The following is a 27,220-nucleotide window of genomic DNA, read 5'->3' on the forward strand; positions in this document are numbered from 1 at the left end:
AGGAGTGTGTGCTGACGGGCGGAGTTGATACACCGTAGACTCGGCCAGGAAGAGGGGAGCAGAGCTGACTTTGGGGAGCAGTTGCCTGCTATGCTGAAAACCTCTGGAAACTGGCTAAGGAGCTGTGGTGAGAACCGTGCGGCTTTTCTCAGGCCCATTTCTCTCGAGAGACCAGTGGGGAATCATGGCCAGGGCTATGAAAAGAGGACAGCAGAGGCCCCTCCCCTCTCCCTCCCTAGAACTGCAACGCCTGCCTTTTCTTAGCACCCACTGCTTGTAGGCATCTCCTTAAGGCTGTTCATTTTCTCGTCTGTTGCTGTCTGTGTTCTGGGGGAACAAGAATCAGTGAATTTTTCTCTCCCTGTGCCTCAGTGCTGCCCCTGAACCACACTCCACAAGTTTGATTCACCGCTGGCCTCTTCATAATAAATCTGCCTCATGTGAGCAGTTGACGGTTGATACTGTGTACCAGAGAGAGATTTAGGAATGTGAAATTCTTGTGGCTGACTTAAATGGGTTCCAGAAATGCCTGGATCTATACTGATTTCAGATCAGATATGTGATGCATGCAAGTTCTATTCAAATAGCCAGAGTCTGCTGAGAGACAGAATGGTTCTAATGTGGGGAGGGAGGTGGGCTTACAGGTCTGAGAGAAACAAGAGACTTAGGGGCTGAAATCCCACTTTTAAGCCATGCAACCTTGGGAAACCAGGGAACTTTGTGCCTTCAGTTTTCTCAGTTGTAAAATGGGAATGACATTACTTACCTTGTAAGATTGAAAAATTAGTTGTGTAAGTCTCAAGGACAGGGACCATAATCACCTTATTTAGGGGGTTAAACATCCAGAGAAAGTCATTTATTAACACTCTTAACTTTGTTATGCCCGAAGTCCGAGTCCCCAAAACTGAGAGAATAAGATGTCCACGGCAATGCAAAAGCATAAAGGGGTTTATTGCTAGCTCGAGCTAGGGCTCCCACTGGCACCGACGCAGTGGCTATAGGGAGGGAGCCCCGAGTCTTGGGTAGCACTGCCTTTATAGGGAATTTATTCAGGTAAAAGGGTACAAAAGGGGATGTTCAGGCAAGAGGATAACTGACTGGCCACTTTAGGGGGTGTTTAAGTTGACAGATAACTGGTTGGTTACTTACATCCATAGGATTTGTGTGTAGATTCTTGATTGGTTTTTACTTCTAAGGTAAATCACAAGCTCCTGAACGTAAAGTCAGAAGGTTTAGCCTAGGGGCCGATTGGCTCGTGTACAGTGGGACTAGGTTAGGTAATCTGAGGGTTGATTGGCTATGGGTAGTGGGCTCAGGTTGGGTAACGTCCAAAGTTCTTTTGCCCGGGACCTTGCCGGATGGAATTCTTTTACAAGATGGAGTAGCTCAGGCCCTTCATCCTAGGGTGAGTGGGACCCTCCTAGGGGGTAGTCTCCCGGAATCATGACCCAGGATTACAAGAATTCAAAACCTAGGCCTAGTGCAACCTGTCGAGCCTGCCATGGCTCCGGTCTGGTTCCCCAACAAACTTAGTAGTTAAGAATGTCAGCTCAGATCATTCCGCCTGCTTTCAGACTGCAGCTCCCTCATGGTTTGCTGAAGTTGACTGAATAACATATGCCTGTTTCCACATCTGCAAAATGGTAATACTAACAACAGATATTTCATGGATCTGTGAGGATTTAAAGAAGCAATGCTTCATATATCAGGTTGGCCAAAAGGTTTATTCAGTTAAACAACAAACCCGAATGAACCTTTTGGCCAAGCCAGTATAAGCCCCTCAGCAGAGTTCAGCTCGGTGCTCTGTGATGACCTAGAAATGTGGAATGGGGAGGCTGAAAGGGAGGCTCAAGAAGGAGGGGATATATGCATTCATATGACTGATTTACCTTGTTGTACAGCAGAAACGAACACAACTAAAGCAACTATATTCAAACAACAACAAAAAATGAAACAAACAAGCTCCTCAGCACTATGCCTAGCACACAGCAGTCAGTAATTGTTGGCTGTTGATATTATGAGACAGAAATCTGACTGTGGAGCTAGACAACTGGCCTCCCTAGACTAAATTCCCAGGTGGCGCTAGTAGTAAAGAACCCACCAGCCAATGCAGGAGACATAAGAGGGGTTCCATCCCTGGGTCAGGGCAGATCCCCTGGAGGAGGAAATGGCAACCTACTCCAGTATTCTCGGCTGGAGCATCCCATGGACAGAGGAGCCTGGTGGGCTATGGTCCATAGAGTCACAAAGAGTCAGACATGATTGAAGTAATTGAGCTTACGCACACCTGAGACTAAATTGACCTCATTTTTTAAAAATTTGACTGCAGAGGCTGGATGCGATGAGTCCTAACGAGCCATCCACCTCTTACCAATTGTGTGCCTGGGAGTATCCACATGCCTATAGACTTACATCTTCCTTGGTAGGGGCCATACATTGAAAATTCATACATTTTATGATGGAAAAAAACAACCCAACATAATATACATTTCGGACTTAAAAATCATAGCCAGTGCCTAAAACCAGATGTATCATTTCATATATTCCTGTGACTTGATTTCCTGAAGAATGTATTTTTGCAGCCTTAGATTCTACTTTGCATGTTCATAGCTTTGGAAATTTGCATCCAAACACTTTGCACTGGTTTTAAGAGATTTACTCACACAGGTTGGCTGAGAATGGCACTTGGTAGCATTTTCAGTTTCTGGATTATTTTGAGAAGGAACCTTAACCTGTATCTCTGCATTCTGCTGTCAGTTAATATGTATCTGACATTATATTTGAGCTGTTGGCAGCCAGTTTAAAAACCAGCCCAGAGTCACTCCTCACTGGGCCTCTGGGCAGGAAGTAGATTTGCTGGGCCGGGGGATTTGCATTCTCTTCAGACTGGGAGCACCCCCTCCCAACATTTCCTTTGTATTTTATTCTTTCCACATTCAACCCCCCTCCCCGCCCTTACTAAGTAGCTTCCCACAGTTTCTCTCTAAATCCCTAATAGGTGCTCTGAGCTAAGCCAACACCCTCATTAAACAGAACAATTAATCACAGGTTTTCATAATTAATTTGTTTGATTAAGACCACCAAGAGGGCAGGGACTGTGTTTTCTGATGCCTGGCACATAATAGAGGCAGTTTTTGCTTTTGCATCATAGGCAGAGAGCATAGAGATGACATCTTAATAATCAGTGGGGAAAAAGCACCATTGGCTAAGATACTGAGCAAGCAGCTTTTCGATGCTTGAGTGAGTTGTCACACAGTCTTTTCTAGCTTTGGATCAGCTTCTAACCTTTTATCCCTTGTACTTCAATGTTATGAAATATCTCTGAGAGTTCTTTTAATGTGCAGTTTTTTGCCAGTGTTATTTCCTCTGGGACATCTTCATCCTTTCATCCCAACCACTTTCTTCATTCATGTTCCTAAGTTTGCCTTTGGTCAAGTTCCCCTGACTATGTATCTGGTTTTTCTCAAAGGGTGGCAGTGTCAATATTCCCATGATCAGCTATGGCTTCTAAAAGTCCACTGTTCCATTTTAATTTCACTTACAGCATTATCACTGTTTGTTTCTTTGCTGCACTTCAATCTTCGTTGGCAAATTCCCTCTTTGCATTATCCATTTCTGTAAAATGTTGTGTGGGTTTTGCTCCTCACCAGGAGATGAGGAAGCAAAACAAATACATGCTTTGCTGTCTATATGTGAACTGAACAGTAAGTCTGAAGTGACCCATTCCCAACAGACTTTGAAAGAACTGACCTGATAAGTCTTGGAGAACATAACGTGCATCTGTTACTATGTAGTGACTGTTGACCAAAGAGCTAGTAGCAAGTTGATACTTTACTTACTCACAGTTAATATACTGTGGTAACTGAAATTTGAATCTTGTTGTTAGGGAACTGCTATTCCTTAATTAAACCACAGTAACTGAAATTCATGCATGTTGCTGCTGCTGCTGCTAAGTCACTTCAGTCGTGTCTGACTCTGTGTGACCCCATAGACGGCAGCCCACCAGAATCCCCCGTCCCTGGGATTCTCCAGGCAAGAACACTGGAGTAAGTTGCCATTTCCTTCTCCAATCATGCATGTTGGAACCACACAAATAAAAAACTGCCCATAGATAGTTGCTCCATAATAAATATCTGTTGAATGAGTGAACATACTCATGCATTCACACTGATCTCAGTTTTACAGTCTGAGTGTCCTTTTAGCCTTGCCCATAGCTATTTCCCTTCTCTTCCTTCCTGGACATAATAAAATACCCAAAGTATTAGCTGCTCTTTGCAACCCAATGGACTGTAGCCTGCCAGGCTCCTCTGTCTATGGAATTTCCCAAGCAAGAATACTGGAATCAGTAGCCATTCCCTTTTCCAGGGGATCTTCACAATCCAAGTATCAAACCCAGGTCTCTTGCATTGCAGACAGATTCTTTTCTGCCTTAGCCACCAGTGAAACCCTAAATAGTAGGTAAAAACATGTCTACTAGAAGCGAGCTTTGAACAAGTCATTAAACTCTTGGGTCTCATGTGTTAAAGGCCCAGTTCAGTTCAGTTCAGTCGCTCAGTTGTGTCCGACTCTTTGCAACCCCATGAATCGCAGCACGCCAGGCCTCCCTGTCCATCACCAACTCCCGGAGTTCACTCAGATTCACGTCCTTCGAGTCAGTGATGCCATCCAGCCATCTCATCCTCTGTCGTCCCCTTCTTCTCCTGCCCCCAGTCCCTTCCAGCATCAGAGTCTTTTCCAATGAGTCAACGCTTCGCATGAGGTGGCCAAAGTACTGGAGTTTCAGCTTTAGCATCATTCCTTCCAAAGAACACCCAGGATTGATCTCCTTCAGAATGGACTGGTTGGATCTCCTTGCAGTCCAAGGGCCTCTCAAGAGTCTTCTCCAACACCACAGTTCAAAAGCATCAATTCTTCAGCGCTCAGCCTTCTTCACAGTCCAACTCTCACATCCATACATGACCACTGCAAAAACCATAGCCTTGACTAGACGGACCTTAGTCGGCAAAGTAATGTCTCTGCTTTTGAATATGGTATCTAGGTTGGTCATAACTTTTCTTCCAAGGAGTAAGCATCTTTTGATTTCATGGCTGCAGTCACCATCTGCAGTGATTTTGGAGCCTCCAAAAATAAAGTCTGACACTGTTTCCACTGTTTCCCATCTATTTCCCATGAAGTGATGGGACCGGATGCCATGATCTTTGTTTTCTGAATGTTGACCTTTAAGCCAACTTTTTCACTCTCCTCTTTCACTTTCATCAAGAGGCTTTTGAGTTCCTCTTCACTTTCTGCCATAAGGGTGGTGTCATCTGCATATCTGAGGTTATTGATATTTCTCCTGGCAATCTTGATTCCAGCTTGTGTTTCTTCCAGTCCAGCGTTTCTCATGATGTACTCTGCATAGAAGTTAAATAAGCAGGGTGACAAAGGCCCAGTTACTTCTTTTTAAAATTCTTCCTGATTGGGACTTCCCAGGCAGTTCAGTGGTTAAGACTCCTTGTTTCCACAGCAGGGGGTGTAGGTTCAGTCCCTGGCAGGGAACCAAGATCCTGCATGCCATGCTGCATAGCACAGCCAAAAAAAAAAAAAAAAAAATTCCCTGAGTGCCTAGCTTCACTTCTACAATAAACGAATATGGTCAATAGATTTACACACTAAATTCAAAAAGGACTCTCAGGCTCCAAGTGTTGATCATTTTCTCCCCGAAGAGCAGGCTCAGGACTTGGCAGGGGAAGCTTCTGAAATCCTGCCTCCACAAAGATGTTCAGACCCAGTGGGCAGTGGGGGAGAGAGGTCTTATACTGACAGAACTTCCCTGATCCAATTCTCTTACTGTCCTAAAATCTAGTAATTAAAAAAAAAAGAAAAAAAGTAGAGGATATTTAGGGGAGAGACTCAAAGATAATCCTAAATTTTACTTGGCCTTTGGTCTCCAGGAGTTTATATTCTAGAATGGGCTATGAATCCTGGAGACCTGTAAGCAGTAAGAGTGGTGGTTACCAGCACTGGTTTGATCTGACCCAGTTTCAGGGTTGGGTCTGTCACTTCCTAGCTCGGTAAGCTTCCGCAAGTCACTTAGATTCTCCGAATCTCCTTTCTACATCTGTGGAATCTAAGAATTATCTCTCAGGGTTTTGAAGAGTTTTGAACAAGATAAGGAATGCAATGTACATAGAGAAGTATCTTTTGTAGCGTAAGAGCTTGGAAAACGGAAACGATTTTCATTACTGAGACATGATTTGAATACATGCTGTCTTTTTAAAATATTTATTTATTTGGCAGCACTGGGTCTTAGTTGTGGCACGCGGCATCTTTTAGTTGCGGCATGTTAGATCTAGTTCTCTGACCAGGAGTTGAACCCCAGCCCCCTGCATTGGAGGTGTGGAATCTTAGCCCCTGGGCCACCAGGGAATTTGAAGATGTTATTCTTTTCACTAAGATTGCCTTGTCTTCAGTGTGCAGAGTTCTGGTTGCAGAGTGTAATATACAGGTGAACTTTATGAAAGCTATCCAGCCCATTCACGAAGGACCAAGGCTAAGACCTTTGTTTTCTCTTGCCTCCTTATTGAGTAATTGGGTAATTGAGAATCTATATTATATTCTGCTTTTGTGGAATTGGCCCCCCTCTATTCTTTTGGAATCCCTCCTTTGGGTGTGTTCAGAGGCATTTTCAAAATTTTCAAGAGCGAGTCACTCAGGTCACATAGTGGCAGGGCCTCACTTGCTCATCTGCCGACAGTGCCGTCTCTGCTAGAACGGTCAGCTTGGCACAGCGGCATCCTCATCTGGTTGCTGTGTGTCCCCACAGCCAGACATACACACTTGGAGACTTTTTGAAAAGTTACTGTTGTGCCTGGCTGCTGGGCCGTGGGTCTCAGTTCTGGCTGTGTGGGGCACTTAACAAGTGGAGCTCTGCCCAGAGATCCTGATTCAGTCGGTCTGGAGTGGAGCTGAGGCACCTACATTATAAAAGTGTTCCCCAGGTGAGGAGCAGGCAGAGCTGAGAACTGCTGCTCTAGTGCCAATAGGTACTAGAGTCTAAGAACACAGCCAGCCCCGGTTGCAGGCACCTGCATGTGAATGACCTGTATAACCTTCACCTGTCGGCAGACTGAGGCACAAGCTGGCCTTGTGGTGTGGGAACCTGGCTGCTGCCCGTTCTCCTCACCCGGGCGCTGGGGGGGAATGTTTACTTGTGTTGTGCCATCACAGAGCAGTCCCACTCCTCTTGACTGAACTTTTTATAACAGCTGCCTAACTGGTCTCCTTGATTCCGTCTCCCTCTCTTAAACTGTCAATCCACCCTCCACTCTGCCAACAAAGTCATCTTGCTAAATCAAGAATTCCATTGTTACTCCCTTCCTCTTCCTCTTTTTTCTTTTTTTTTTTTTTTTTACATTTTGTGGGATCTTAGTTCCTGACCAGGGAGTGAATCCCCACCCCCTGTAGTTGAGGCATGAAGTCTCAACCTCTGGACTGCCAGGGAAGTCCCTTCTCCTCTTGTAGCCACAAAGAACTGTTCCTTGTTTCCAGCATGGGATGCTTCTCAGTACCTTAAAGTGTGTTACTTCCCTGACAGAACATTCTGCCTCCCAGTTAATAGTAACAGTATAACTTTCATAAATAACTAAATATTTCTCTATTTGAAAATTTAATCTTGTTTAGATCCCATGCCACATGTTCTGCACATGTATATGTTTGACAAACTCTCACTGACCTTAGAAGTCCAGTTCTAGACATTCTCTGAGAAGACTTCCCTGTCCTCCACTACCCATCAGCAGTGTGTGTGCTTTCTCTGGACCCGGAGAACACTGTCAAAGAATTCAGCATCTTGCATTGTAATTTGCTGTTTATGATCTACTTTCCTCCCAAGGATATATGCCATGTTTGTGTTTGTAATTGCTTTAGCGGGCTTCCCAGGTAGCTTAGTGGTAAAGAATCTGCCTGCCAATGCAAGGAGACACAGGAGATGCTGTTTCGATCCCTGGATTAGGAAGATCCCTTGGAGAAGGAAATCGCAATCCACTTGTCTGGAGAATCCCAAGGACAGAGGACCCTAGTAGGTTACAGTCCATGAGGGTGCACAGAGTCAGACACAACTGAGCCCGAATGCACACATGCAATTGCTTGAGCAGAATGGACCACCAGGGGGTTGGGAGCAGGCTTGAGGGAAAATCATCTTCAGTCCTAAAAAAACACCTGGGTGCAGATGGTTCATTTAACAGTGGATTGTTAACTCTAATAATGTCATTTATTGTAAGTCATTAGGGCACAAAAAAGAAGTATCCCAAAAATAAACTAAAAAATATTAAAAAGAGAAAAAAAAGTATTGCAGAGGTTCTGCCTTTGTATACAGAATTCCAACTGCTGGAGCACTTACTTCCCAAGACAGTCTAAGCCGCAGTCAGCAAGACTGCCTAGATTTCTGTGCTTAGCTGACCAGAGCTCCCACCGTAACATCACTGGGTTCACTTTTTTACCCAAGAAGGGCTGGATTGCATTGCATCATCTGTTTAGAGGACATTTTACCAAAGAACCAATGAAAGGCAGCCACAGAGAGCTGTGCATTTAAAAAATATTTTACTTATTTCTTTGGCTGCACCAGGTCTTAGTTGAGACATGTGGGATCTAGTTCCCCAACCAGGGATCGAACCCAGGCCTCCTGCATTGGGAACATGGAGTCTTAGCCACTGGATCAGCTGGAAAGTCCCAGAGCTATGCATTTTTGTGTGTATACTTTTTTGGGGGTGGCCCCTGTATTTTTACAGGCAGACACTGTAATCAGCTGTCATGATAGCTATAATCAATTAGCCCATGGGCTGTTTTTCTCCATCTGTACTAATTAAATAGTTGCTTTTATTTTTGTTTTTCCTCGCTACTGTTGAACCATGTGACTAAGCCCCTAAAAACCTTTAGCTGCTGTTCTTTCTCTCCTCTCTCTACCTATTCCTCCTTTAAGACATGAAGCAGGTCCCCTATTGTTAGCTCAATAGATATGAGTTTGAGCAAACTCTGAGAGATAGTGAAGGACAGGGAAGCCTGGCATGTCGCCATTCGTGGGTTCACAAAGAGTTAGACCCAAATGAGCGACTGAACTTCTATTGTTGAAGTAGAAAGCAAGAAACCAGAAAATATTTGTTTCTTTTGAAACTGAGATTTTTCTCCAATAAATCACAAGATAGAGATGCTTCCCTTCCCTGACCGTAAGCTTAAGAACACAGCAGAGAACTTTCAAGTGTTGGGCAAACATTTCAGCTAACATGGCTGCACAAGTCTACAACCTAAGCTAGAAATGAAAAGTAAGATCTAGCGTCTGCCTGCAACGAGCTTAATGTCTAGAAGAAAGATTTATTTAAAAAAAGAAAAAAATGCAAACACAATATTAAGGATGAAAGAAAACACCCATTTTTCAAAACGTTCTGTTATGTGCTCAAAAGAAAATTGTCCCTGACCTCTCTGTCCTCTGGTGTCTATCTGCAAAATGGGTATAATCCATGCCAGTAACCTAATTCTTTTTTGAATGCATTTTAATGATAAATTGAAAGGATTTTGAAAGTCTTCATACTCTTAGGGATAGGTATTATATGGATTCCATGTTAAAATCATAATGCATTTAAAGCAATGCTCATTGAACTATTAATCAATTTTTGTCACTTCAGTCCAGTTCAGTTCAGTTGCTCAGTAGTGTCTGACTCTTTGCGACCCCATGAATCGCAGCACGCCAGGCATCCCTGTCCATCACCAATTCCCGGAGTTCACTCAAACTCACGTCCATCGAGTCGGTAATGCCATCCAGCCATCTCATCCTTTGTCATCCCCTTCTCCTCCTGCCCCCAATCCCTCCCAACATCAGAGTCTTTTCCAATGAGTCAACTCTTCGCATGAGGTGCCAAAGTATTGGGAGTTTCAGCTTTCGCATCATTCCTTCCAAAGAACACCCAGGATTGATCTCCTTTAGAATGGACTGGTTGGATCTCCTTGCAGTCCAAGGGACTCTCAAGAGTCTTCAACACCATAGTTCAAAAGCATCAATTCTTCGGCGCTCAGCTTTCTTCACAGTCCAACTCTCACATCCATACATGACCACTGCAAAAACCATAGCCTTGACTAGACCAACCTTAGTCGGCAAAGTAATGTCTCTGCTTTTGAATATGGTATCTAGGTTGGTCATAACTTTCCTTCCAAGGAGTAAGTGTCTTTTAATTTTATGGCTGCAATCACCATCTGCAGTGATTTTGCAGCCCCAAAATATAAAGTCTGACACTGTTTCCCCATCTATTTCCCATGAAGTGATGGGACCAGATGTCATGATCTTTGTTTTCTGAATGTTGAGCTTTAAGCCAACATTTTCACTCTCCTCTTTCACTTTCATCAAGAGGCTTTTGAGTTCCTCTTCACTTTCTGCCATAAGGGTGGTGTCATCTGCATATCTGAGGTTATTGATATTTCCCCTGGCAATCTTGATTCCAGCTTGTGTTTCTTCCAGTCCAGCGTTTCTCATGATGTACTCTGCATGTGAGTTAAATAAGCAGCCACTCACTGGAGAAGGAAATGGCAACCCACTCTGGTGTTCTTGCCTGGAGAATCGCAGGAATGGGGGAGCCTAGTGGGCTGCCGTCCATGGGGTCGCAGAGTCGGTCACGACTGAAGTGACTTAGCAGCAGCAGCTCCATACAAAACTTACTAAGGGACCCTGAAGTTATTATAGAAATGAAAAACAGAGCAACTAGAATTAATTTCACTGGTTAGGTAGGGAAGGCTAGGAGGTGAGGATAAGACCCCTCCAGGGACCCCAGAACTTGCTGCCAAGGCTATTGACTCTTTGTGGTCACTTTTAATGACTGTTCTTTTTACTTGTCTGTGGCTTGGGGCTCTGACTATAGATTTATGGATGCATAGTTTTCTTCAACAGGGAATTAAAATTTAATGAAAGCAAAATCCAAAAGCAAATAATACCCCCAAACTGTGTTCCCAACTTTGAATGCAGAAAAATAGGAATTTTTTTTTATAGTTTTTTTTTTTCCCATAGGAGTTTTAAAATGTATTCAGCAGATCTTTATTCAGTACTTGCTATGTGCTGTGTATGGAACTAGGCATTGGAGGACAAATCAGACATGGTCTTTGTCCTCGTGGAGCTTAGAATCCAATTACAGGCCAATTGCAATACATGTTAGCAATGCCATGGGGGGCTTAGACACTGCCCAGATAGGAATTTTTAATGCATCTTGACAAGAGGATCGTTAGAAGGCTCCATGCAGAAAAAATATCAAAGCCAGGATGTGAAATTCTGAGAAATTAGCCCTGAAAAGTGGGAAGGAGGAAGAATTTTAAGTAGGAAAGTAGGACAGCAAGAAGGAGCTCCTGTCCTTGGAAGTGAAGCAGTTTAACAGGTTGGAGTTTAGACCAGTGTCTGGTGGAGCCTGGATTGCTAAGGAGGGCCCAGATCACACAAGGATCTTTATGCCCAACTGGAGTTTGATTTTCTGTCTGAAGGCAGTGGGGCCAGTTAAATGGTTTTAAGCAGGAAAGGGACAGGACCAATATTGCCATTAAGAAAAAAATCTCTTATTTCTGCTGTGAAAAGAATGGAGAGGACAGAGGACAACCATCAAGAAGATGGGATGAGGATTCTTAGTCTAGGGGTTGAAAGGTCAGATGTAGGTCTCACTAGCTGCGCTCACTATCCTCTGTGTGCAGTACTGTAAGGATTACACTCCTGCTCCTTCCCAGGCTTTTTGAATACAAACACTCCCTTTTTAACTACCCAAGAATGGTTTTTAGATTTTGTTGATAGAGATAATACTTACCGATACTATGATACTTTGAAACATGGAACTAAACTTGATGTTGGTCAGTCGCTCAGTTGTGTCCAACTCTTTGAGACCCCATGAACTGTAAGCATGCCAGGTTCCTCGGTCCTCCACTGTCTCCCAAGGTTTGCTCAAATTTCATGTCCCAAGTGGCTCAGTGGGTAAAGAATCCACCTGCAATGCAGGAGACGCAGGTTCGATCCCATGGACAAAAGAGCCTGGCGGGTTACAGTCTCTTCACAGAGTCACATGTAACTGAACAGAAACACAAGGGTGTATACGTAGGTGACATTATGGATTCAGTCTAGGGAATATTTGGTGCCTTGTAGAGGATTCTTTGCCAAAACACCAAGGATTCTTGAGAGTTTTTGTCCCTCAAACTTGAACCTGGAAGTAAGGAGGCTTTAGAATTGTAGTTATCAGTAGTCTGTTAGCTAATCTTTTTCAAAGGGTTGATGCTGTTATTTATTAAGCTTGTTCAGTCACTCAGTCGTGTCTGACTCTTTGTGATCCCGTGGACTGTAGCACGCCAGGCTTCCCTGTCCTTCACTATTTCCCAGACTTTGCTCAAACTCACGTCCATTGAGTTGGTGATGCCATCCAACTGTTTCATCCCCTCTCCTCCCGCCTTCAATCTTTGCTGTCATCTTTTGCTGTCATCTTCTCCCCACTTCCCTGGCATCTGCTTACATGTTTGTCCCTCTATCAATTTTCCTTCTCCTGATTTCTTTTCTTTTTTTTTAATCTTCACATTTTATTAAATCACTTTTTTAAAGTGTTTATACAGTTATTTTTTGTTTCCTGTTCTTAAACAGCAACCATTTATGTTTTGTTAAATTGCTCAAGAATCAAATTGCTCTGTATCTGTGACCCTTTGTAGAAAAACGTTCTCACTAGCACATCAATGACCTATAGTACATTTTCAGGTCCACTCTGGCAATGTTACTTACTCCACATTCGATACTCTAGAGATGAACCATCCATGTCCTACTTAAAAGATATCTGTGTTCCTAGCCAATGCTCTCTTCATTCTCAAGTGCCCTGGCAAATCCTTAGTGCCCCTGTCAAAAAGCACTGATGTCAGGTCTCCTGGGGATATAGCTAATGCTTGACGAAGCAGGTGCAGAATTACAGAATGTGTAATTGCCACATGAAGTAGTGTAGGGAAGTGTTTTCCTATGTGTTTCTTGAAATTTATCTGTCTCTTATTTTTAGAGCATATTTACCCATTGCATACTAAATTCTAAGCCTAATGAATAAAGCTGGAATAACTTATCTTGTGAAAATCCATTCCTTATGCTGACTTACCAAATAGCCGCACCCTTTGGCCTAGCTTTTAAGGCCCTCCATGATCTTGTTTCTTTTGTTACTTCATTCTTTCTTCCTGTTTCTCTTGTGAGGAAGACATGACCCCTACACTTAAATATTTTCTACAGCCTTCCCCTGAAAGGCTCCTCCTTTAACGTGGCAGTTAAAGTACTTGTGTGCCTGCTGTTTCTCCCCTCTGGAAATCCTTTTCTGCAAACCTTACCCATTCTTCAAGTGTCAGTTCATGTCCTACTTTGTCTGATCATTCCAAGTTCAAGTGATCCTCTGAATTCCTTGAGAGAGGTAGTGTGATTTATAGGGTAGGTTTGGAGATCTAGAGTTGGAATGCTGAGTTCAAATTCTGCCTGAGAGATGCAATCTTTTTACCTTCTTTGGAAGATAAGAAGTAAGAAGACAGGGGAGATAAAGGTGTTATTAATAAAAGGATTAAGGTAGAAAAACCATGTGAAAATATTGTGTAATTAATTATGATAATCTTGCCTAGTATATTCAATTATTTCTCCTCTTTATGTGGTAGTTTGGTTTGCAGTTAAACATATTTAGTAAACACTGAATTCTTAAAGCTAAAAATGTAAACTTTTAAAATCAGGGCTTCTTACATATTAATGTGCATATGAATTAGCTGGGGATTATTTAAAAATCAGGCTTCTGATTCTGTAGCTCTGGGATGGGGCTTGATTTTTATATTTCTAACAGCTCCCAGGTGAGCTGTCACTGTTTCTGCTTGCCCACAGACCATATTTTGATTAGCAAGTCTCCCTGTAAACGCAGTACAGAGGCGCCAATAGAAACACCCATGCTGATAGTTGGCCCTCTCTGCCTGGAGTCCAGACATGGTATTTGCACAGTGACCTTCTTCTCGGTGTCCAGTTGTGTTTTTCTACCTATAACTTCACAACTGCAAAAGCTGGCTAGCTCAGTACTTAACGTGGTCACACATTGATATTAGTCAGCCTGGGGTGTCAAACGCAATTATTTCAGAATAAATAGAAAGTTCATCAGGAAACTTGCAGGGCTCCCACAGAGTGAACTGGATCTACCCTGAGATGCCTGCTAACTGATGACAGTGAAGTGACTCATTTGAGGTCGGTCTCGTTACCTGGGAAGACCTCCTTTTGCAGCAAAGTATGCCACAGGTGTGTCTAAATGAGGAGAAACACTGGGAGGTTGGTTACCTGACTAACCCTCAGCAGTACAGTCTCTACCAGCTAGAGCGGTCATAGCATCTATAGACTCTGTCCTTTAAACAGTTTAACACTCATTTATTTATTTACTGATGGCTGTGCTGGGTTTCTGTTGCTCCATAGGCTTTCTCTTGTTGCAGCGAGCAGGGGCTACTCTTCATTGTGGTGTGCGGCCTTCTGATTGTGGTGGCTTCTCGTTGCAGAGCACAGGCTCTAGACACACGGGCTCCAGTAATTGCAGCACTTGGGCTCAGAAGTTGTGGTGCATGGGCTTAGTTGCTCCATGGCGTGTGGAATCTTCCCGGATCAAGGATCGAGCTCATGTCCTCTGCATCGGCAGGCAGGTTTTTATTCACTGTGCCACCAGTAAGTCCCGTTAAAAACAGTTTATCAGTGACTTCAATTTTGACCTTCAGTGAGTCGTCATCTTCTTTATCTAGTTCTCCATGTGTGCACAAGGCAAGTAAAAAGAGTTTCTGATTTTGAATTGCATATTTTGATTGCACAGTTCAGTAAAGGAGACTTGGTGTGGAAGGTGACTGATGAAGCCATGGTTTTACAGTCAGTCTGCTCATGTTCTAGTTGTGTGGGACCTCAGGCATGTTACCTAATCTAGGTTTTGAGCTTTTCATTTGTCAAAAAGAGATATTAAAATAAGTGAGATAGTCCATGTTAAATATTTAACACAGTTCCTGGCATACAGTTAGTGCTCCATATGTATCGGTTATATTTGTTATAGATAACAGTTATTGGCATATTTATGTTATTATAACATTTTATGAACATAATATTACATTTTAGAGTTTTTTATTGTGGTGAAAACACATGAATCTATCATCTTAGCCATTTGTTAGTGTACGGTTCTGTAAGTATAAACATTGTCATGCAACAGATTTCTAGAACTTTTTCATCTTGCAACACAGAAATTCATATACTTCAATAGAAATGAATTCCTCCTGTAAGCCCTTTACATTTTAGTTCCATTTCTGTAGTATATTGATATGAAACCACTCTGCGTGGCCCTGTTTCCTGTCACTATTGGGAAAACACACAGGATTTGAAGTAAAAATTGAGACACAAGATTAAGCCCTGAATTATACTAACTATATGAAAGTCCTAGTACCAGTTTCAAGCTTTGATTATATCATCCATATCTACAAATAGGCCCACGTTATGAGTTGTGTATTATTGTTAATTAGTCTCTGAATACCCCCTCCTTCTGATATTCGTCCTCTGTGTTCCTAAAAACTGTTCATTTTAGCACTCTGCATGCCACACTGAAATGTGTCTTTCTCTTGAGTAAATGAAAAGCACCCTGTAGACTGGGGTTGGGTGTTAATTCAAAACTGATTTCACATGTGTTAGATAGAACAGCATATTTACTTTATATTTCCCTGTCATTTGCTTCCATGTGTTCCCAGGAGCCTCATTTTCATCATATTACATTTCCCTTTAACACCCTTCTCTAAAATCCTTGGCAAAATGCCTACCCACAACAGTGATTGGTAGGAGGGAACAAACCAGTCCAGGGGAGTATGGACAGAATTAGGGTAAAGTTATAAAGAGTTTGAAAAAAAAAGCTTAGCCTGGTTTTTAGACTGTCTCTCTACTTTTAACGACTACCTAGTTATGATTAGAATGTTCTTACTCCTGCTTCTTCTGCCAAGTGTCTAGAGAAGTCAAGAGGCATTTTGTTTCCTTCCAAATGATTTGGGGGCAAATTGCTTCCAGGTACAACAGGCTCTGCTCCTGAAGATCTGTATTGAAAGTTAATTTAGAGAATCAAGGTTCACTTTCTGAAGCAGAAGCCAAGACAGTTACGTAACCTGAAATTCTCTGTTGAAAACAAAATCTGCAGATGCTCAGAAAGGTAAATTAAACTCTTGACTTGTCCCTCAGCCACCAAGCGTCTCTGGGCACCCCAAAGAATATCAACACCACCAGGATGGTCATTGTAATGATGCTGAATGAAGCACTATTCATTCCAGCCAATGTGATTTAAAAGTCTGCCCAGAGTAGCTAGCCAGAATGCATGCTGAGGTTGAGCTGAACTTTACAGTGTGGTTTGTTGCCTAAAGAGCCTCTTGTTAAAAAAAAAAAAAATTGCACAATTTGGTTATATGCACAACTGATTTGAGAAAAATGTTTCCTCCTCTCAGAAGATGCTTTCTTGATGAAGGATTGCATACCCTAGATTGAGAAGGGAAGCCTAAGAGAATGAATATTATTGGCAGCTACCACAGGTCTCATGCACATCTCTTACCTTTAAAAGAGGAAAGGAGGACTTCCCTGGTGGTCCAGTGGTTGGGAATCCACCTGCCAACGCAAGGGACACAGGTTCGATCCCTGGTCTGGAAGATCCCACTAGCTGTGGGGCAACTAAGCCTGTGTGCCACAACTACTGAGCCCAGGCTCTAGAGCCTGTGCTCTGCAACAAGAGAAGCCACTGCAGTGGGAAGCCTGTGCACCACAGCTAGAGAGTAGCCCCCGCTGTGACAACTAGAGAAAAGCCTGCGAGCATCAGTGAAGACCTAGGGCAGACCGAAAAAAAAAAAAGGAAGGGAATACGTGCCACATGCCAGGAGCTCTGCATATGTCCTTCCAGTAAATCATCACGTGAAGTCAGGGAAATGGGACACTAGCGACCTCGTATTAGAAATTATGAAAAACAGACTCAGAGACAGAAAATAATCTGTCCAAGGTCTCTCAACTAGTAATGTGGAAGAACTGGGATACAAACAGGGTCCTCCTGTCATGACCTAGGGAGAGAATCCACTATCATCATACCACCTTGGGCATTAGACCTTCAATCATCCAATTTCTCCCTCAAAATCTGAGGTCCACATCCCACCAAATAATGTCTCTAAAATAGATCTGACGTTTTCAGAATCTAAATTCAAGTTATAGGGACTTTCCTGGTGGTCCAGTGGTTAAGACTCTGAGCTTCCCATGCAGGAGTTGTGGGTTCCATTCCTGGTCAGGGAATAAGATTCCATATGCTGTGTGTGCAGTATGGCCAAAAGATAAATAAACAAGTTAAAAAATTCAAATTACAATCAACTACTATTAACTAAGCAAGTACTTTCTAAAATATACATATTTCTGTAATAAAATCAAGATAGAAAATATTGCAAAGAAAGCAATTTTTTTACCTAAAATCCAAGTGACATTTAATTTGGAGGGATAAACAAGACTAAATATTAAAAGAAACTTGTGATCATTATTGTCCTGAGAATGAGTCTCCAGTTTTCAGCCTTGCTTTATGACTTCATTCCTTCCATAGGTTATATAGCTGTTCCTCTTCTTTGTTTATAGTCAGAACTTGGGACACTGACATTTTCTCCCTGTCAGATGTTAGTTAGCAACCTTTAATGCGTTTACTCATTTTCTGTGTGTGGGCTGATGATTCTTGCTAAAAGCATATGTGGCTCACTCCTTTATTTAGTATTCAATAAGTATTTATTGAACATCATCTATTGCCAGATATCGTCCATCTAGTAGGTTCTCTGTGTTCTAGAGCTTTTCCCATATGTTTCATATGGATATTCTAAAAGTCCTGAATCTAGTTTAGGAACTCAAATGTAGCATAAATACTAAAAGTATATAGACTTTCCAATAATGATATAATAGCTAATGTTTACTGCATGCTTGTCATGTCCCAGGTTCTAATGATGAATGTTTTTGTGTGCATCTCATGTAATCTTCCTAACAACTCTGTGATAAAAATATAATTTAATATTATGCCTTTTTACAGAGGAGGACATTATCCTAGCATGATTCTTACAGAGTTCATAAAGTTAGTATCATAGGTGGGGTGCGAGCCCAGGCCCACCTGACAGAAAGTGCACATTCTTAACCACCATGTACTCAGCCTTCTAGTAAATTCCCTTCTGTTAGAGTCAACATACATGTACAGGGTGCTGGGAAATAAAGATGACTAAGACATGGTTTCTGCCCTCAAGAAGCACCAGTCCAGTGGGGTGGGAGGGATACTCACCTAGGCTCAACAAGCGTTGGGCCTTATTATATATCATGACCCCTGCTGCATACTGGAGAAAAGCGTGAAGCCAGGCACAATCTCTGCCCTCAAGGAGCTCACACTGATCAGAGACAAGAGGAAACAGGAGCTGTGAAGGGCACCTGAGTCCTACTTCCAAGCTTTCCCATTTTGGAGCTGTTCGGAGGCGAACAGGCGTGGAGAGGCCGTATTACACGGGGGCCCTGCAGCAGGTGCTTCCGCCTCATCTTCAGTCCGCCATTTCTTGGTGACCTCAGGCAGACCGCTTCGCTTCTTCCTTGGATTTAAAAAAGAGATGAGGTGCTTTTGCTTTAAATCGCTGGTGGTTGCCAAGGGCACCTGGGAAGAGAGGCCTGTGGTGAGAGTTCGTTTTTTTGGACAGGGTGTGAACTTCTCCCAAGGACGGCAACGGGGGAACGTGAATGGAGAGCTGGGGTGTCTGAACCCTGATTTGACAGGCCCCCTCGCGGGCCCCGCTACCCGTGCGGCTCCGTCGCAGGCTCTCCTCGCGGCCTCTCGTCGCGCTCCCCAGCCTCGCGGGATTTGCGCTCTTCCGCTGGTGACTTGCACCGGGTGCTCGATGAGGTGACCAGATGGGTGCCTCTGAGCGGGCGCCGCGGGCGAGGCCGTTCTCTCCAGCCCTCCCCTCCCATGGCTCATTTGTTGAGAAAACTTGGTGGGTAGGAAGGTCTTCAAGTTTCCACATCGTCAAGGTAATGCTGTTAACACTAGCATGTCCTTCCATTCCTCTCTCCTACCCACTGCCTCCAGGACAAGTTTTCGGCCTGGTGACTGAATTTCGGCCACAGGTCTGAATGCGGGATTCAAATTGTTCACCGCTTTTTCTGTTTCTCATGAAGAATTAGGTAACGGTCCTGTCTTTTTGTTTGTTTGTTTTTCCTTCTTGGTTCCCTTCCCTTAGGGTAGGAGAGCAACTTCACAGCTTTATGGAAAGATGGTAAGTGAATTACGTGTTCAAGAAAGGTAGCCAGTTAAGGAGTTATTTGCTGAGCAGTGCAGGACCAAAAGGGAAATACCCGATTCCATTTCCCCTTAATGATGGAGTGATGGTCAAGGCCTTACGCTCTCCAGACCTGTTTCTGTCAAGTTCCTAACTTGGCCCCCAGGTTAGATTTGTAAATGACCCACGCATTTCAGTGGTAGAGGAAATATAAAAAAATAAGCCTTTGGGTGTTGATCTTTGTTTTTCCCATCATTTATTTTTGCCTTCATGAATTCAACAGGAATTCTGTTTTGTAGTTCCTAGCCAGTAAGGAGTTTAACACATAAAACTGAGGAGAAATTTCAAGTGTCAGTCCTCAAGGATCTGTAGATTTCTGAGAAAAGAATGGTTTTCTTTTGGTTTCTGGTCAGCTAATGTGGCCTTTCTGTTGAAAAATGTTTGTTAAATTTGCTATGCTAGTTCTTTTGAAATTAACATGTAGTATATGGGCTTCCCTTGTGGCTCAGAATCTGCCTGCAATGTGGGAGACCTGGGTTCGATCCCTGGGTGGGGAAGATCCCCTGGAGAAGGGCATGGCAACCCACTCCATGTTCTTGCCTGGAGAATTCCATGGACAGAGGAACCTGGTGGGATACAGTCCATCGGGTCACAGAAGAGTTGGACATGACTGAGCAACTAACACTTTCACTTTCACTTTCAACTATGTATTTAGGCTTCCCTGGTGGGTCATTGGTAAAGAACCCACCTGCTGATGCAGAAGACTAGGGTTTACTCTGTGGGTCAGGAAGATCTCCTGGAGGAGAAAATGGCAACCCATTCTAATATCCTTGCTTGGGAAATCCCATGGACAGAGGAGCCTGATAGGCTATAGTCTGTGGGGTCTAAAAGAGTTGGACATGACTTAGCAACTAAAAAACAAACAAAAAAAATGCCTTATATACCCCCATAGGTCTTACATGTATACCTATATAGGTACTTGAGCATAATAATATTTCCTGAAAACCCAGGGATGCTAGGTGCTCTGCAGCCTCTGTTAGTATCAGATATGGTGGTAAAATTACTTGGATGTAGAATCCTCTGGATAAATGTGTTTCATAAATGAAAAGGAGCACAGGTGGCTCTGACTATGGATAAGAAGGGAAAGCTTGTTTTCTCCCAAGAAAGTGGACCATTGTGACATAAATATCCAGCTCCTAGTACTGTTTTCTTGCTCATCAATTCAGTTCAGTAAATAATTGTTTCAGTGAAAGTTGAACCAAGTGTCTCTCCAAAAAAAGTAACAAATAAACCAAAGAAGCCTGAAAGGAAGGAGTATAGTAAAATTTGAGAGAATGAACCGGATTCAGAAACTGAAAAAGATCTATATAAACATCTTGGAGAGCTAGGCACATGCATCTGGGAGTAAAATTAAGTGTGGCAGAATAGTCAGGGTAGACTGAAGACACTTCCCAAAGAAACCAGTAAGAACTCATCCCCAAATTGAACTGTTTACATATCTGTAATTGTCTCACTCAGGGGTCCCCAATCTCTAGGATCTAATTCTGGATGATCTGAGGTGGAGCTGATGTAATAATAATAGAGATAAAGTGCGCAGTAAATGTAATGTGCTTGAATCATCCCAAGATGACCCACCCCCAGTCCATCCATGGAAAAGTCATCTTCCATGAAACCGGTCACTTGTGACACAGAGTGTTGAGGACCACTGGTCTAACTTATCACTGACTGTGCACGGCAGGAGTACTAATGCAGCCTCATTGCTGCAGTTCTTAGGACTCCTCTAAGCTCCTTCGACAGCTTTGGCTGAAGGACTACCATCAGGCCAACTTGAACTTTTCAGACTGTGCTGCAGTCTGAAGCGCTGGCTACTCAATCCTTTCTTTTCCCTCTCCTTCACTGGTGTCAGGTCTGTGTCACAGTTTCAGACTCTCCCGCCATCCCTTGCTCCCTTTCATCTTTCATAGATATTCCACTAATAAATCACTTGCATGCTATTATGGTCTGAATTGTGTCCCCTCCCAAAGTTTGTTGTTGGAGCTCTAAACTCACAGTGCCTCAGAATCTGACTGAATTTGGAGATGGGTCCTTTGAAGAGGCAGTTGAGTCAAAATGGAGCTGTTAGTGTGAACCCTAATCCAATCTGACTGATGTGCTGATAAGAGGAGTGAATTTCAACATACAAAGAGACCCCAGGAGTATGTGCACAGAGGAAGGGCCGTGTGAGGACACTGAGCAGGTGGCCATCTGCAAGCCAATGACAGAGGCCTCAGAAGAAACCAAACCTGTTGACACCTCAGTCTTGAACTTCTAGTCTTCAGAACTCTGAGAAATTAAATTTCTATTGTTTCAGCCGGAAAAAAAACAAAAAACAAAAAACAATCGTAGAATCTATTTCTTGGAGTTTATTTGGAGTAGTAAGGGGTAAAATGTAGGCAAACTGTCTATATATGTTCAGTGTATGTTACTTACTACTATTGTTATCATGGTCTTGTACTTTTGAGAGTCCCTTGGACTGCAAGGAGATCCAGCCAGTCCATTCTAAAGGAGATCAGCCCTGGGTGTTCTTTGGAAGGCATGATGCTAAAGCTGAAACTCCAGTACTTTGGCCACCTCATGCAAAGAGTTGACTCATTGGAAAAGACTCTGATGCTGGGAGGGATTGGGGGCAGGAGGAGAAGGGAACGACAGAGGATGAGATGGCTGGATGGCATCACCAACTCGATGGACGTGAGTCTGAGTGAACTCCGGGAGTTGGTGATGGACAGGGATGCCTGGCATGCTGCGATTCATGGGGTCGCAAAGAGTTGGACACGACTGAGCGACTGAACTGTATGCCTTAGAGGAATGTCATGGTGGTGCCATCTGTATGCTCAGCCTCACATCTTTTCAGCTGCAACCACCACCTTCACACGGGTGTACCCTGACACCATCATGCCCCAGCTGCCATACCTATCTCTGCTTTCTGCGCAGGAGTCCACTCCCCCTCTGGCATGCACAAAACTGGAAGTGAAATGGAGTTGATGCCCCGTGTGGCAACTCTTGACAGTAGACGGTCTGGGGGTGGGAGGCACTGGTACATAGAGGCTTCCTTCCTCACCTCTTGGACAGTGGGTTCTGAATGGCATGATGGATGCTCCCCAAAAGGTCCTGGAGGATTGAGTCCCAGTGGCCCACAACAGTGAATAGCCTGATGACACGTCCTGGTATTGCCTTTCCCTCCCCTATTCACTGTCCCTGGTTCCTCACTTTTCTTCCCTGGAATCACTGCTCAAAGTGAACTATTACATACCAGCCTTTGAATCAGGCTTTTCTTCCTAAGGGATTGTGGAAGCAAGCATAGGGAGGAGGTGAGAATGGATAGTGAGAAAGAGGGGTTTCCCCAGATTTAAAAAAAAAAAAAAGGTCATCTGGATCATTGCCAACTCACATATTTGGATCCTCTCTATGATATCTTGCACTCCCCTGGTGGCTCAGATGGTCAAGCATCTGCCCGCAAGGCAGGAGACCTGGGTTCCATCCCTGGGTCAGGAAGATCCCCTGGAGAAGGGAATGGCAACCCACTCCAGTGTTCTTGCCTGGAGAATCCCATGTACAGAGGAGTCTGGCAGGCTACAGTCCATGGGTCGCAGAGTCAGACACAGTTGAGTGACTGACTCTTTATTCTATATCTTTGCTGACTGGTCATCTCACCACTGCTTTATATGTCCTGTGAAAGGAATGCATGATTGCTAATCCCATTTGTGGACATCCATATGTCCCTGGCACCTAGAACAATACTTAACATGGAATAAGAGCTTAATAAAAATTACTGGATGAATTTTTAAAGGAGTAAAATTTTCTTGGTTTGTATAATGACTGCAAATCTTTTTCTTTTAAGCGTTAGATCTAGTTTTCCATATAAAATAAGCCATTATATGGTTTTGAGTCTGTGTTTTAGGCTTTTTGTTTTGTTTTCATAAAGAGAATTAGTTACCAGGGGACTTGTAGGTCCTTTAATGATGCACTTAAAAAAACTAGCAATGGAATTAAGTAGAAACTGATTGTTTCTACCTTATTTAAATCGATATAGACATTTTCCCCTTAGATTTACATACTGTTTTTAAATGTTAGAAGTATGGAAAGTAATGCAGGTTTGGAGTCAGAGGATCAGAAGTTTGGTTTGCATAACTTAGTATGTGATTTTAAGATTAGGTTAATTTTTTCTGCTAATTATGATGTTTTTTTAAAAAGTAACTTTTCTGGTTCTAATCACTACTTGTTTTTCGTTAAAAATTTGGTAGATACAGAAGTTTGAAAAAAGGACAAAAATAAATTATAATTTCTGCTCTTCATAGACAGTACCATTTGACATTTTTGCTCATTTTATTTCAGTCGTATTTCTGTCCATGAAGTATATAGGGTGGGTTATAGTATATGTAAACCTTCCTATCCTGGTTCATTCTAATGCATTTTAGATAAGTATTTAATAATGTTATTTGACATGTTACAAATATTTTAAATGTCAGCAAAATATTTCATGCTTTCAGATACGTTCCACCTCCACTGCTCACCAAAGTTTTACTTAGAAAATTAAATGTTTTAAAATAATTTTTATTGGGATTTTCTTTTTTTATTATTGAGATTTTCTTATTGTAACAATAAATTAGAAAAAAACCCAGAAAATAACACGTACTGACTTTGTTTTGGATCTTTACAGTTCTTTTTCCTCTATTCTATGAAATTGGAACCACATATATATATTAAGATGATAATGCTCTTTTAAAATTTACTTTGTTTTATGATCCTTTCATGTCTTTGCTGCTGCTGCTAAGTCGCTTCAGTCATGTCCAACTCTGGGCAACCCTATAGATGGCAGCCCACCAGGCTCCCCCATCCCTGGGATTCTCAAGGCAAGAACACTGGAGTGGGTTGCCATTTCCTTCTCCAATGCATGAACGTGAACTAGGTTTTCATTTTTTTTGGTAAAAGTGAATTTTAAAGAGATTTAGGATTCTATTATATGGAATTGATACTATTGCTTTAGCCCAATTTGCCGTTATTAAACTTTTAGGTTTTTTCTGATTTTCTACTATCAAAGTAATATTATCATGATAAGTTTTAGATTAGTTTGTTATGGGTCATTTATGTTGGATGGTAACATTTGTCACTCTAAAAATCACGGCTTTTCAAGATAGTTGACATAAAAATGACAGATTATTTGGAATCTAATTTTTTTCTCAGATTTTCATATCTATGATTCATTAAATATTGCAGTTCAGATGCTTAAGTTTAAAAAGTACCATTTTGTTTCCTCACTATTTGTTTTCATCAGGTTTACAGGATCCAGATTATGAGAATTCTGTGATGTGTTGTTAAGAGAGATTCCTTTACAGTACATCCATATAAGTGATTTTCATTATAAACAGATTTATAAGCTACAGAGGTAGTAAGTTTTACTAGTTAAAGATACGAGATTAAAGGTAAGAGCATATGGTTTTGCTCAGGCTTGACACTTCAGTTCTCTCTGTGAAATGCTTGAACATCACCAATGTACCATAGAGGATAATGTATTTTCCCTACCGGGGTCTGGATTAAATGTATCATTACGTTATCATTTATAGTGCATTTGGGAAGAGCTGCAATTTCTTACTGACAGAGTGCATTTGCTCTCTTTCCATCACATATTGTCCTAAGTATATACATTTGTATGGGCTACAGAAAAATTGCTTGTATTTAACAAGCCTCATCTGTTAACTCTTGTTACTGCTTCAGCTCTAGAGACCTGAAGTAGCTTGAAAACTTTTAAAACAAAATACTTTGATTAACCTTTATGGGTCCATGAAGCTCAGCCTAGCTAAGGAGCTTCATTGTACCAAGAAAGAGAGAGAGAGAGATCAGAGTGTTTCCAAGCTCTGTCCAACACACAGGAAGTAGCACTTTCCCTGAGTGCTGCTCAGCCAGAGCATGGCACAGTTTAGAAGTGCAAGTTGACCTGGCTTCCTCTACCTCCACCCACATCTGGATCCTTCTGCCCTGACAGACTCAGATTTCTCTCTTTCAAGGCTGCTGTCCAAATCACCTACTTTACTTTTATTAGGCAGTAATGATAGCCACCATCTGCAGAGCTGTGTCAAACTTGGTAGTAGATATTTGGCATTAATTATTCTATGCCATGAGATGGGTCGAATTCCACCTCTATAGATAAAGAAATAGAGATTCACAAAGGTTAAAAAAAATTTGCAACTTTATATCATCTTTTAAGTTGCAGAAGATATTTGAAATTATGTGTGTCTCGATCCCCTCCATTTCACAATATCCCCTTTCAAAAAATATATGTATTTTTAACCAGTACTGACACTGTTAAATCCTTTTGTACTGAAGTAAACTACCTTTTAAGAGAAGATCTGTAAGCAAAATAAAAGTGGGGGAGGGGGATTTGCTGACAAGTTCTTATCTCAAGCCAACACTAACTTTGCAAAGAGAAATAAGTTCCTGGCAAGATCAGGCAAGATACTCATTGAGCAGATAAATTCTAAGGTTGGCAAAGGTAGTACAAAATTATCTTCTCCACATAATAATATGGAGCAGTCTTGAGACACTCCCCTGGCAGGGCAATGCTGACTATCTCTCAACTTCTAATTAAAGAAGAATTGTCAAACACACACAATTACAGAAAGTTTTTTGTATACTCAGCCCTATGTGATGGTGATGAGCCTTCTGGCCCTCTCTGACCTTATCTCAGCCTGGCTTATTCATTCCCTGGGACCTGTTCACCCTTTTTGTCTTGCCCCTCCCTACCAGTGTCTGTGCCCTTCTGTTGCCTTTGTCCCAGATGGCTTGTATGTATACATGCTTTAGGCCCTAAGTTCTGCATCAAGCATCTACTTCTCCATGAAGACCCCTCCTCATCCTTGGGGTGTCTCCTTTTTATGCCTCAGTTGTCTGGTGTTTGTTGACTTCCATCATAATATTCCCTGCGCTATAGTGCCTTCTTTTGTTTATCTTCCCATGCTAGGCTGAGAACTTCCTGTGTTCAGGGAATAGGTCTTATTCTTCCTGAATTTCCTTTGCCTCACCCAAAGCATGACCTGAAACAACCCCTCGTCAATAATATAGCGGATGGATGAATAAATGAAAAGATAGATGATAATGATAAGGGCTAACATTTACTAAACATCTGCTTGTCTACTAAATGCCAGGCTCTGTGCCTAGCATCTTAAATACACTACCTCTTTTGATCCCCAAAACATCCCTATAAGGTAGAAGTTGTGTTTATATTACTGATGGGAAAATTGAAGTTCAGCAACTTTAGGCAAATTCAACTTGCCTAAAGTTACTCGACTAATGATTGATAGAATTAGGATTTGTCCTCAAATATGTCTGCTTTCTGAGCTGGAATTCTTAACTACCGTAGCTGATAATATGGCAGCTTCACAAGGAGTGCCTCATCACCAGACCCTGCCTGCTTGCTCCTTTTGTAGAACCTACTCAAAGGAAACATCTAACAAAATCAAGACACCTTAAACTGAACTGAAGTCGCTCAGTCATGTCTGACTCTTTGCAATCGCATGGATTGTAGCCTACCAGGCTCCTCAGTCTATGGAATTTTCCAGGCAAGAGTACTGGAGTGGGTTGCCATTTCCTTCTCCAGGGCCTTGCTGTGTACTGTTTCCCCAAGATTTTATTTTTCTATGTTCTAAATGCTATGTGTTTTAGTCCTAAAATAACTAAGATTTAGAGCCTTTATTTTGTCAACCACTTAGCAGATTCTTAAGTAAAACAGGTAATACTAGAACAATTGTTTAGGTTATAATACCAGAATACTTGCAATTCATGTTAATTTCTTATATTTTGTATCTGATTATTAAATCTTGTTTCAGTATAGATAGAATAAAAGAAATGTAGATTATTAATTCTATGACTGTATAAAGAGCCAATTTCT

The 27,220-nt window shown here is 42.2% G+C and overlaps 1 protein-coding gene across 40 annotated transcripts in view; it reads left to right on the plus strand.

The window, feature by feature from the left end:
- DLG2 (discs large MAGUK scaffold protein 2) overlaps nucleotides 1-27,220 on the plus strand; it is a 2,369,976-nt gene that overhangs the window by 2,090,527 nt on the left and 252,229 nt on the right. Inside the window, exon 1 of one of the 40 annotated variants that reach the window (XM_060403934.1) lies at nucleotides 1-27,220. This exon is cut by the window's right edge and continues 23,488 nt beyond it. The exons of 38 other annotated variants lie outside the window; for them this stretch is intronic. Coding sequence is in view for 1 of the 2 variants with exons in the window: in XM_042238135.2 (XP_042094069.1) it covers nucleotides 91-127 (37 nt within the window). In the remaining variant the exon portion in view is untranslated. One more of the 40 variants, XM_042238135.2, reaches the window with a different exon arrangement.

Source organism: Ovis aries, chromosome 21, assembly GCF_016772045.2.
Source record: "Ovis aries strain OAR_USU_Benz2616 breed Rambouillet chromosome 21, ARS-UI_Ramb_v3.0, whole genome shotgun sequence".
NCBI classification, from domain to species: domain Eukaryota; kingdom Metazoa; phylum Chordata; class Mammalia; order Artiodactyla; family Bovidae; genus Ovis; species Ovis aries.